Source organism: Colletotrichum orchidophilum (genome assembly GCF_001831195.1).
Source record: "Colletotrichum orchidophilum strain IMI 309357 chromosome Unknown Scaffold_44.1, whole genome shotgun sequence".
Classification (NCBI taxonomy): domain Eukaryota; kingdom Fungi; phylum Ascomycota; class Sordariomycetes; order Glomerellales; family Glomerellaceae; genus Colletotrichum; species Colletotrichum orchidophilum.
The window spans coordinates 136,670-149,017 of NW_019173000.1; the positions used below are offsets into that span (position 1 = coordinate 136,670).

General features: G+C 52.4%; 3 protein-coding genes across 3 annotated transcripts; 2 read left to right on the plus strand and 1 right to left on the minus strand.

The window, feature by feature from the left end:
* Nucleotides 1-1,772: 1,772 nt before the first annotated feature.
* On the plus strand, nucleotides 1,773-6,104 carry CORC01_06063 (NACHT and TPR domain-containing protein; the record flags this gene model as incomplete). Its single annotated transcript, XM_022617705.1, has 1 exon — nucleotides 1,773-6,104. The coding sequence occupies one exon, from the start codon at nucleotides 1,773-1,775 to the stop codon at nucleotides 6,102-6,104; it is 4,332 nt and encodes a 1,443-aa protein (XP_022475761.1).
* A 970-nt stretch (nucleotides 6,105-7,074) lies between these two features.
* CORC01_06064 (uncharacterized protein) lies at nucleotides 7,075-7,717 on the minus strand (the record flags this gene model as incomplete). The annotated part of the gene is made up of 2 exons (XM_022617706.1): nucleotides 7,075-7,593; nucleotides 7,667-7,717. The coding sequence occupies 2 exons, from the start codon at nucleotides 7,715-7,717 to the stop codon at nucleotides 7,075-7,077; spliced, it is 570 nt and encodes a 189-aa protein (XP_022475762.1).
* A 3,465-nt stretch (nucleotides 7,718-11,182) lies between these two features.
* On the plus strand, nucleotides 11,183-11,512 carry CORC01_06065 (uncharacterized protein; the record flags this gene model as incomplete). The annotated part of the gene is made up of 1 exon (XM_022617707.1): nucleotides 11,183-11,512. One exon carries the CDS (start codon nucleotides 11,183-11,185, stop codon nucleotides 11,510-11,512), a length of 330 nt encoding a protein of 109 aa, XP_022475763.1.
* Nucleotides 11,513-12,348: the final 836 nt, after the last annotated feature.

Genomic DNA, 12,348 nt, shown 5'->3' on the forward strand with positions numbered 1-12,348 from the left:
TTGCAATTGCTATCGTAACCTCGGAAATTCATAGGGCGCTGGAGTTAACGCTGATTAATTCCAGTCTGGGGACCCACGTGAGATGGGGTTCAGAGAACGAGGATGAAATAAGGTGGAGGGAAGGGTAGTGACGCGGGACACCATGAACACCCGGTGCCTTGGAATCAGTCTTCCATTCAAAGACGACTGCTTGAAGCCGCATAAAAACGCCGGAAACTAGTTGTAGCTCAGAAAGCTCCAAATGTTCCGGCCTGGGTTGACGGAGACACGGAGGTTTCGGTACTTGCGTTCCGGATGCATCGCCTGCTGAGGCTTGTGCAGACGGGGGATCCGCGGAACAATTCATTTGATATAAGATGGGTGGGAGATGGTTGATGAACACGGCCTCATAATGTAGGCATCACGCAGTCTGTAAGCTCTCTGATACTCAACTGTATATGTGAGAAGATTGTGTATGGGTCAACAGCACAAGTCGGGTGTTGCAATATCAGAACACGATTTGCTGCTTCAAGTTTAGACCTCGAGGATCGCAGACAAGTAAATTCGAGTCGGAAATGTGCTGAAGAAATCCAGTTTCCTCTGCACTAGTTTTAGCTTACTCAAGCAGTAGTATCCTAGTGGGCAGAATAGACGAGAGGATACATTCAGTGCAGGGCAGGGACAGAAGCGCAGGACGGCACCGGTGGCAGAGAGTCCATTGAGGCCGGAACGGCACTCCGGCGCATATGGCAAGCTCATTGGACGAGAATTCGGATCACTCCGTGCTTATATCAGCAGCCACCCGGCACCGTTACTCTGTATTAGTGCCTGTGCCTCCCCCACTCCATCCCCCGTAGTCGCGCCCTGAATCTTACTCTTGATTATCTTTTTTCCATCCCACCTCCAAAGCCACACTGTTATTGTTCAATGTTTATATCTGCGGCCTGCGTGTTAACGAAATTCGTCTGCCTGACAGGGCGTCTGCCCCATGATTCAGCACGACAATGAGGCTCCTCAACACTGTTCATGAGAGACGCACGGGTTCATTGAACCGGTCCTTGAACGGGAAGTTGATCGTCCCGAAGCTGAAATGCAAATCAGCCACTCGCAGTGGGAGCCTTGGTGTCAGACACCCCACAGTTCTGGTCTTTTGAGGTTCCATAGTGAATCCTACGCTACCTTACCTTACCTGGAGTTCTATGCATACGCCGCCTCGCCGCGATACCCACTGGCCCCCAATGAGCTGACGAGCTGACCTGGGCAGGGCTGCGTCGGGGTGTCACGCGTTGCGGCGATAGTTGCCGCGCATTTACCGCCTGGATTCGCCTTGTTTGGCTTGGCCTGCACAGTTTGAACAGCCTGAAGACTCTGAACAACAACCTGTCTGTCTGGCCTCGGACTGGTTAGGTTGGGTGCGCCGCTGCCCAAGGACCCTCCCTGCCTTGTAGTTCCTTACCTTACCTACCTTAGGTCGTACATGTAGATTTACGAGGCAGATCTGCCCCTCGTCACTTCCGATCTCTCACGCAGGGCTCAACACCCACCTTACCTGATCTTGGGTGCTTACCTTACCTTAGGTAGTCGTGACCACTCGGTCGCTCCCGCGCTCCTTCCGCTGCCTTAGCTCACTCACGATTTCGACATTTTGGGCAGTTGGTAGCTTCTCGTCCACCGTCTACTCGTTCTTGTCTCTCTTCCGGAGCCGTCTGGGACCAGTCTGGGCATAAGTAAACATTCAACTTCTGCCCACCCCTCCCCAATCGCATCGTCGTCTTTGACGTTGCGGCCTCATCATGGACGGAGCAAAACCGCCATTGCGGCGCTCCGATAGCATCGATCGACAATTTGCCGCCATCCTTGCCAATGCCCAGAAACAGTATGCCGACTCCAAGGGGCTTGATCTTCAGGGCTACATGGAACCGCCCATGAGGTCCACCGACGACCTCCTCAACGTCATCACTCGCGAGAATGAAAAGTTTCAAACCTTTCGAGAAAAGCGCCAAACCCTTTTCGAGTGTCTCTCGGCCGCTTGCAAGCCGCTCGAGGTGGTTGGCGAAGCTCTGGCAGGAGCCTCCGAGGAGGTTTTCCCACCTGGTCAAACCATCTTCGCCGCCGTCGCCTACCTCATCAATGCCGCCAAGGACGTTTCGGCATGTTACGATTCCATTATCGAGTTGTTTGACCAAATGAAGGACTTCACTGCTAGATTGAAATCCTATGTATCGCAGAAGATGTCATCCGAACTCCATGACAAGGTTGCCACCATCCTCGCTACCATCTTCGAAATCTTCGTCCTCGCCGCGCACGAAATACGGGGTGGCCGTTTCAAGTCATACTTGAAGAATCTGTTCGGGAAGGAAAGCAAAGTACCCGAGGCCCTGAAGAAGCTGGCTTCGCTAACACAAGCGGAAGAGCGCCTGGTCATCGCGGAGACTAGCGCTAGCGTCAAGCGATCCCTTTCAAACGAGGAGAAGCTTCTGGAAATGATGTCGAGAGTGGACATCAACGTCCAGACCTTGCGTCCCGAGACTCGCGTGCCCCAGACAAGGGAGCAGGCTCTCTCCTCCAACAGGGATAAGCTCAAAAGAATTCTCCGACCGTCCGTTTACCCGGAAGATAACTACTCTGCTCTCGACAGAACGCGCACCCCTGGCACGTGCGAATGGATTTTGCAAGACCCCTCTCTTCAGGCTTGGATGACTGGCGAGATCCGCTTCCTATGGATCTCTGGAAACCCCGGCACAGGAAAGTCATATTTGGCATCTCGTCTTGTCTCGTGGGGCCAAGAAAAGCTCAACGATGAGCAAGCCAACAGCATGCTGGGATACGTCTTTGTCCGCCAGAACATCCCGGAATCCCGATCCATGATTCGGGCTCTCAAAGACATGGCATACCAAATTAGTGAGCAAGATGTTTTTTACGGCAAACAGCTCGTCCAGAGCATCTCTTCTAGCGACGAAATCAAGACCGTTTCAAGCGCTTTCAGAAAATTGCTTGTGGAACCCTGCAAGCCTGACAAATGGAAGAGGCACATCTATCTCCTTGTGGATGGCCTTGACGAAGCCGAGCCCAGGGAGGTCAGAGAGTTCTTGTCGTTGTTGAAAGCTCTCAAGTCGCAACGCGCAACAGGAACACGGGTGCAGGTCGCCTTGGTTGGACGAAACACCCTGACGGATGATGTCCAGGAAGCCATTGGAGATGACACAATCGGCCGATCGCTACATGTCATACCTGAACGGAACGGGGCCGACATTGTGTCTTACATCACCGAGGGCGTCAACCGTGCTCGCATTCTCCGACGCTCCCCACGAAAAGAAAAGGAAGACATTATTGATGCCATGATCAAACAAGTCGACGGTCTTTTCGTACTGGCCAAGTTCATGTTGACGGAAATCAACAGGAATAGACACCCAAGAAATATTGTTGAAAGCCTGAAGGCATACCCAAAGGAGATGAATGGAATGCTGACAAAGGCCGTCTTGGATTTCAGCGCATCCATCACCCCGCAAGATGCAGACGATCTAAACGAAATTTTGCGCTGGGTCTCGGTCGCCGAGATGGGCCTGACGCTTGAGCAGATCGAGTCTATTCTGGCCCTTAAGATGGGAGACGCCCCATTGGGGCTTGAGGAATTGCTGAGGGGCCAATTCTCCTGTTTCTTTACACTTGAGCGGGAGGATGGACTCTCGACAGCTGATCTTGCTCGAAAACACGAGAACCGTCGTCTGTGGGCTTCCAGCGAAACGGGTATCAACGAGGAAAATAGCCCCGACCCATTGAACATGGAGAGAGACATTCAGTATTTATCAAATAAGCACACAACATATGTGAACTTCTTCCATGATTCGGTCAGGGAGTTCTTCCAAGAAGACTCGTCAACGGACCTCAGAGTAGACGAAGAGCACCCGTCCATCGGTTTCCAGCTTGCCGATGCGAGACGGCACGTTCTCAAGACTTGCTTGCGAATCTTTACTGACCCAGCCTACTTTGTTCTTGGCGAGGAGGGACTTTCTTTGCAGCGATATGCCGCCTGGTACTGGCAAGAGCACCTGGACGACATCGACATTGCTGCTACCCCGGTAGCTGAAAAGGCCGACATCGGTAGCCGCGTCTACCTCATGCTTACTGATCCGACCATCATTCTTACCTGGACAAACCTATTTGAGGAAAGTCTAGACATCTGGAACGACCACAACATCGAGGTTGTCTCCCGATGGCTGAAAGATGACGAGGCTACAAGCGCTCTCACTCCAGAGCAAAAGAAGTGGACTGAATCGGCGTCAGACAACCCTGCGAAATTGCTCGAACCTATGGGGAGAACGTTCGCCAAGGCTTGGCTCCTCGAAGAATTTGAAGTGTATATGCCAACCTTGTTCTGTTTCGGTGTCGTCCAGTCACTGCCGCTGTTGGAGAGGGGCGGGAAGTGGTCCGATTCCGACTATCACTGGCAGGACGTGCCGCTGGAAATGAGGATCGAGCAGGCCGCCGCTTGGGCGAGTCAACCCCCAACGGGACATTGGCTCCGGAGAATCGGCAGTACTCTCTTGAACTTGGGAGAACACACCAAAGCGCTGGAGTATTTCGAAGAGGCTTTCAAAAAAGACTCCAACACGGCAGAAAGCTACGGCCGGATGGGCTTGTGTCACGCTATGAATGGCAACTACAAAAAAGCTCTGCCGCTTCATCAGGAGTGCGAATCGTTGGAGAAAACGCGTATGGCAGAGGGCTATTATAAGACCGACCACGAGGTCAAGGCTGCCAAATGGAGACTTTACAAAAACCAAGCTCAGATTGCAGAGTGCTACAACCGCATGGGTGACATTGACGAATCGATCCAGTATTGCCGCAAGGCAATGGAGAACGTCTATTACGCCCCCGAATTTGAACCCGAAATCGCCTACATAGGGGTTCTTACCGAGAATAACCGCTTTCAAGAGATGATGAGCCTCTTCGATGAGATGGACTGCCGATATACGGACAAAGGAAACTCTTGTTTTGTGCATTTCCTCTTGACTCAGATCCCTGATCAGTCCATCAAGGACTGGTTTCCCCAAGCGGCAGCTCGGACAGGAAAGACAGCTGTTTCCAAGTTGGCAGGACGCTATCGCATTGCCATGGAATCCGCGCACGAGGCCCAGGATTCCTGGAAAGAAATCTATCTGCAGAATGCACACAGCAACATCCTTATGGCCGCGCAAGACTACGATAATGTCATTACCATGCTAGAAAAAGTTTGCTTGGTCGAGTACAAAGCAAGAGGAAGCCTGTCTGTCCGGGTTGAGTACATTGCTTCATTCAAACAGCTTGCCAGGGCATACTTTCTAAAAGCGCAAGATGCTGACCAGACGTTGCAATCCGGAGTCGTCGAGTTTTGGGTCAAGAAATTGGAAAAGCTCATGCAGCAGCAACGAAAATACCAGAACAAGGATGTCCCCCTGCGCATGGCTGGTTTTGACTCAAACGAGGCATCCATCTTCCTGATCCTGGCATACCGTCTGCGCAACAGAGTTAAGGAATCACGGCAGCTTGTCCAAGGCCTGGTCTCTGAGAGTCTCAAGCTTTTAGAGGACGACGAGCCTCAAAATGACGAAATCAGCATCCGCCACCTTCGGCGGTCTCTGATTGCCGCTGGAGATGAAGTCAATGCCCGAGCTATATGGCAGTCTACAAGACCCCCGTCGCTGCCTGCTAACTTTTCTGGGCGCTTGACTACTAACCGAAGACAATCGAACTCACCCAGGAACGGCGGTCTGTCACCCAGAAGACGCAGCAAGCAGATCTTCCTGACCAATATGTTCTCGGAAGGCAACGATATATCTTGCGACCACTGTCTTAAGAGGTTCGAGCCATCCAACCAGTTTGCAGTGTGCTGGTACTGCATCGACTTGAAATTCTGCCTGCCCTGCTTAGACGTCATCAAGAGCCAGAACTTCAAGCCAGGTCATACCTCGGTGTGCAAGCCTAGCCATGACTGGCTCATCGTTCCGCCCTTGTCAAGAGACCTTCAGGCGAGTGAGATTCTGGTTGATGGAGAGGTACGCAGGCTGGAGGAGTGGAAGTCAGAGCTACGGGACAAGTGGGTGCAGGCGAAGCCCGTAAAGGGTCTTGAAATAATGTTGAACTAGACATATGGAGGCATCGCTGAATGTTGTGTAGATGGCATCAGATCAGCATCATGACGGCAGCTTCCTCATGAGAAAGCTTGCCTCGATGACTGAGCCAAGAGGTGTTGTTGCTTTACGCTTATAGCGTGCCTTAATGATAGAATAGCGTACTTGGTGAACGACTGCGCTTGGAGTGCAACATGCCAAGTACGGCTAACTCAAAATCATTATGTATGAGTCTCCGTTCAACCTTTCAGCGCCCAAAAGAATAATGGAATGATTACGGCTCGCGATGAATCCCTAATGACCCAAGTTCACGGCTTCCTCTACTAATATCGGACTGATTTGATTGTGGAATGAACGTCTGGCATCAATGCCAGCAATCGAACCAAGGAGTTTGCGGATCAAATTTGGCGTCATTTCCGAGTATGTGTGCCAAGGTACATGTCGGTTTGCCGATCGAGAGGGGAGAAAACACCCGCGGGACGGACATGTTGGACTCGGTGAATCCAGCTTGGCATGTTGGGGGCTTGGCTCGGAAGATGGTCATCACTGAGGTGGGAGAACCGACTGTGGGAAACTCGGCGAGAACCAGGTGCGCGTTCACCGCGGTGCGTCGGCATGTGAACCTCGGACTGGGCCCATATTCCACTCACATTGGGCCGGTAGACTTCCGAACCGGGCAGCGGCAGGTCCGTGACAGTGGGGCCGGCGGGCGGCATCACCGAGTAAATGAAAGCTTAACGAATTTGGAACTTAGAGCGGGAGACTGACTCGGCACGAAAGACATTTACGAGGGATTTCCGGGTACAAGGCATGGGAGACCTTTCGGTAAGGAGACTGTTCGGCATTTTTGGAGGTGGTGGGCGTGAAGCTGGTGTTAGTTGAAACTTGAATCCATTCAGTCACGGAATACCGATGAATAGTCTGGTGAGTAGGAGGATTTGTTTCATGATTCATCTCTCGTGCGAGAACCTCGCCCACAACTACCCTATGCGCCAGCTTCCTTGAGAGCCGCCTGTCCCTGCTTCACAATAGCGTCCGTCTCGTCCGCGTTTAGCCCCGGCAGCGGGATCCGCTTGCCCTTCGAGTCCAGCGAGCCGGGCGCCTTCTTGTCCTTCATATTGATTTCGATGACAATTTCTGCCGCCTCCGAGTCCGTCAACCCGGTCACCGGGTTGATCTTCTTATCACCGATCGCTGCCACGCGCGGGTCGCCCTTTTTCGGCGTTTTGCTCCCGGTTTTGCTCCCGGTTTTGCTCCCGGTTGTGCTCCCGGTTGTGCTCCCCGTCTTGCTCCCCGTCTTCTTCGCTTGTCTCGGCTCTACCGCCTCCACCCTACTCCTCTTCGTTGTGGCTGCGCTTTCCTCCTCATCACGTGCTGTCACTGTCTCGACGCGCGAGAGACTCATGTCGTCGAGCAGCGCAGGTGCGGCTGCGCCCTTGAATTCGACGTCGCGGCGGCTAGCTAGATCGACGGGTTGACGGGCCGTGAGGCCATTGAGGGTAGGCTTTTGTCACGTTATGTGAGCATTGGAGCCGTTTTGTGTGTGTCAGAATCGGTGTGGTGACGGAAAAACGTACCAGAGCTGATGCACCGCCTGATAGGGCGAGGAAGACGAGCGAGCAACGCATCCTTTTTGTGATCTCGATGTGAGGTGTGATGTGTTGTAACTTCACGAAATTTGTTCGGAATTTGCGTGTTGAAACGACTGTCGACTGCGAGAGAACAGAAACTGAGAGTATTCGCAGCAGAATAGAGGTTGCAGAAGTCAGTGGTGAGGGAGTGTGGGATGTCGACACCGAGCTGCTGGTGGTTTAACCAGGTCGTGTGAAACGGTACAGTGACAGACCAACCAAAGAGAATGAAGCAGAGCGCCGGTGGACGTGCAAGGGGTGGGAAGAGAACAGTCCAACCACTTTGGGCAACAAGTTCTTTGATCTGAACTATATAGCTGATTTGCATGCCATCTTAATTCCCATGAGCGATCAGTCCACGCACATCCGAAGTTGGGAGCACGAACCAATGCCCATGTGCATCTGGGCACCGGTATCATGTCAGTGGAGAGGGGGAGGGGAGGGGGAGGAGAGGTCTCAACCACGCACCCTTGTCGCGCATCATCTGACTGCAATGGAAGTTCGCCTGAGAGAGCGAAGTCCAGTTCCACGGATGAGACACAGGGATGGTGCCGTAAATCCAAAACTATGGCGAATCAACTGGCAGGCTGAGACGGCACAAGGGATCCTTGGAACAGAAGGGGGATTCCATAGAAATCCCGCTGGCCTCGTACGGATAGAACCAGTCAGACTACATACAGACCCTGCGGCCACCTGGGACTTGTTGGTCAGAGACGAAGAGAGTGTCTGCCTGCATTGGATTTGAATTTGTGTGCAGAATGTTTCGCTGGGTGACATCAAAGCGTCTCTTTCGGGAGTCTCTGGTGTTGACTCGTGGCGAGTAGACTCCTGTTTTTGCAATTCTCGGACTTCCTACCCGACTCCCAAGTCTTTTGAGGGGAAAAGGTCGGGAGAAGCAGCCCGCACTCGCCGAACAAACTGGTCTCGCAGTCCAAGTCTAACCTCGCACGACCGTTGACTTTCTCGTCCAAACATCGGTCCTCGCATCGACACCGAAGCCGCGCGAGCAGCGCACCGACCAGCTCTGTTCGGGGGGGGGGGGGGGGGGGGAATTTTTTAACGGGGGGGGGAAGTTTTTTTCTTTTGGGGTGGGGGAAACCCGACCCCCCGCCCCCCACTTTTGGTGGGGGGGGGGGGCGCGCGGCGCGGGCGGCGGGGGGCCGCGCGGGGGGGGGGGCGGGGGGGGGGGTCGCCGTGCGACGGTGGGGGCAGACTTTTTCACTTTGGGCTGAGTGAAACAGCAACGCCCGACTCGACATTTGCTGTGGCGAGCGAGGGTCCGCACAGCATAAATCCTGAGAATGCTATGGATCGAGTGCGCATCTACCGCACGAGTACGTGTGTGCCCAGCTCCCCGAACACGACCAGCCTTTTCCTTCGCCTCATTTACACAGCCAAGTGAGGCAGTGAGTGTTGGTGAATAGGGGCTATCCGAATACTGCTGGAAAGGGTGGATTACTCGATAAAGAACCTAGGTATGTACGTACGATAACTCTAAATCTAGGCTTGCGGCCCCTCAAAACTGGCCAGAGCTAAGGTACACATTAAGGTAAGGTAAAGTAGTGGAAGGCCATCGAGATTGACTGCGATCTGCCCCTAACTTCTTCTATCGCGGGGTCAACGGGTCCACCCCGGCCGACGCCGACGGCTAACTCGGCCCCGGGCCGGACAAAAGATTACGTGCTGTAGTAGACAGGTTTTGTGGCTCCGATGCCCCAGAGCGGGATGGTAGCCTATTTCATTAATTCCCGCTGCGTCCCCGTCCCCTAGTGCTGTCCAATCGTCTTCATACCCCCGAAGCGGATGAGACACTGCCCCTCTTCCAACCTGGACGATTGTGGCAACAGGCGACGAAAAGGTGCCGACGGCGCCCGTGGCAATAATGTTGGCTTCAAGGCACCCGGCTTCGCTCGGCACTGAGGCACCAAGCCAAAAAAAAAACTCACCATTTCGGATCGGTCATGCGCTACTAGTCGCGAGAACTGGTCACATTGGCGAGCCCGCTTCGGCGATTCGGCACTGAGCAATTTACTTGTAACGAGAGCACGGCCAATGAGTCGCTACATATCGGACGTGGGGCCGGTTTGGTTTGCCGGGATGCCGGGGCCGCCTCCCCACGTTCGAGGCCCCGACTTACCCGAGCCCAACTGCCGGCATGGAATCTTCTCGCGACATCCAGAATAGGGAATCCACCAGGGGCTACGTTTTGTCCCAGAAGAGCTCGCTTTCATTGACAAATTCTGGTGTTATCTCCTATCCTAGTAGCAGATGGCACACCATTCTTTGGAACTCCACCATTTTACAATTGCGACGAGCGCATCTGGCTTTCCCACCTTACCGCAATAGCAGAGAACTTGTCACCAAGGTTGACGCTAGTGGAGGTTGAATCATCCGCCTATTCTCTGCTGGGAGCCTTTGGTACTGAGAAACATCCGGCAGTAGGCTCTTGATTCACAGTAAAGGCCATAATCCTGCAGCATTTGCGACGATAGATTTATGTGCGAGAAAAAGAAGGAGCCGGCAAGGAGATGACTTCATTTTGTAACAAGAGCGAAAAGTGTACCCTTTCTAGAAATTCGCTGGTATCATCTTAGTTCCCACTGTTGTTTACCTATGGATACCAACAACTACCTAGACCAGACAGACTACATACCTAAGGTAAGCTACATGTTCGATGTGAAATATGCTGTCAGTTGCACCCTGAGGCAAGGAGATTGTATATACTACATTTCGAATATGGCGTAATACGGTATTGTCACAGCCGAAACTTCTTTCGTCTGACTGGTGCTGGCTAGGAACCGTATATGAGTAGTTTGGGTATGCTTCCGCAGGTCCCAACCCGTCTGTAGCGCTTCCCGACGCTGGCCTCACAAGCAGCCAAATCTCATGGCTCGAAAAATCCCGCTACATAAGCCCTGACGTAATTGAATTTAACAGCTTGAACCAAGCAGTCGGATAAACGAACCTTCTCTAAGACTAACAGCTCATATGACCAGCCCAACCGAGGCCATAGGAGATATTAGAGCCAAGCATCGCCTAAGCGGTCAGCTTTCAACCACTTAAACTCCGAGGTGCGACCACACGTTCTTCCCAATGATATATGAAAGAGGCCTTCGACGACTTTCGTTGATTTTCCCGGGGACACCGAGTGTTATGCAGGCGAGGCACAGAGATACCCAGCAATCGATCATACCGTCCACATACTACACCGGACAAGAATAGCTCATCTTGTTTGCCTAGACAACTAGATGAAAACACTCAAACACTAGCTAAACACTCTAACCTTCATCATCGTTGAGACCGTACCTCTCGAAATATTCCTTGACCGCTTGCTCAACTTTTTCGCAAATGCGTTTCCAAGACTACCCGAAGGCGTATAATAGCCCCGATGAAAGTGCCAAGTCATGATTCTACTGCTTGTTCCAACTCGGCAAGTTGAAATTGTGTGGAAAGGATCAAATCATGACAATGTTCGTCATTGGGGGCGTCAAGGAAGAGTTGCAACCTATTCATGCATTGAAGACTGGCGAATACATCCTGGCTGAACTGGACGCGTGTTTCATGCCCTTCGAAGATACGCTAGACAATTTGATCCACCCCTTCAGAAAAAATGAGCCGATATCATTTGTATTCTTCGCCTCGTACGAGATACGCGACAATCGGATACACTCATTCCGGCTAGCGCCCTGGACACAGCCGACGGCTATCGAACCGTTCCGAATGGATGCGGCAGCGTTCGCTAGTTCCGAAGCCGGGCAGTCGTTTAAAATAGGAAACAGTTTCCAAGTTTAGCTCGAACAAGAAGTCCTGTCGTCAACTACATAGACTAAAGTCTAAAATTGAGGTCACACATGTGGTGTGAAGCCACATTGCCTTGTTTGCGAGCGGGCCAAGTCACTAGACATCACGCAAACTAGAACTCGTGCGTCTGAGACCATCACAAAAGTAGGACAGGCGTGAAAGCCTCATTTCAGGATCAGCCGTCAGCGTTAAGCTGCTCGGAAAATCAAGTGCTGATCACTTGATGAACCATTTGACCCGGGATTCGTAAGATCTGAATGTCTTAGACTCACAACCGGAAGTTGTGACGTTACTCCCGACCACAGCCACTGAGATAAATGTCAAGGTTCAGCTGAGTTCATCCCTCCCCGAAGCGAACGTGCCACAGACTGCATTGGTGAACGAAGGGGGGCCACCGCTGATCACGCTCCATATGCGTCTCTACCGTTGTTCTACTTTACCAAGCCGGACTCTGGAATCTCCAGGATTGAAAACTCAAAACAATTCTTCCCATGCACGCTGATCCTGGCGGAGCTGCTGCTGAAAACCCTTGCATGGAAAACGTCGATTTTCACGATCCGTTTCACTCTTCCCCAAGGTGTCCACGTGGGTGTTCAACATTTTCTGGAATACTTCAAAACTCTTGCTTGAAACTATGCCATTACATGGTGGATACATGTAGATAGGTGTGCAAACACAGCCAAAATACTCGAGGCTGCGTGTGTTCCTGTGACATATGGCGCACGCTCTATATTTGGACTGTCGCTAACAGCAACGGCCCGCTCTGGGAGATGATCATTTGCGGGGTAGCTACCTATGAAGGTGGCTTTTCTCTGTGAGACAAACTG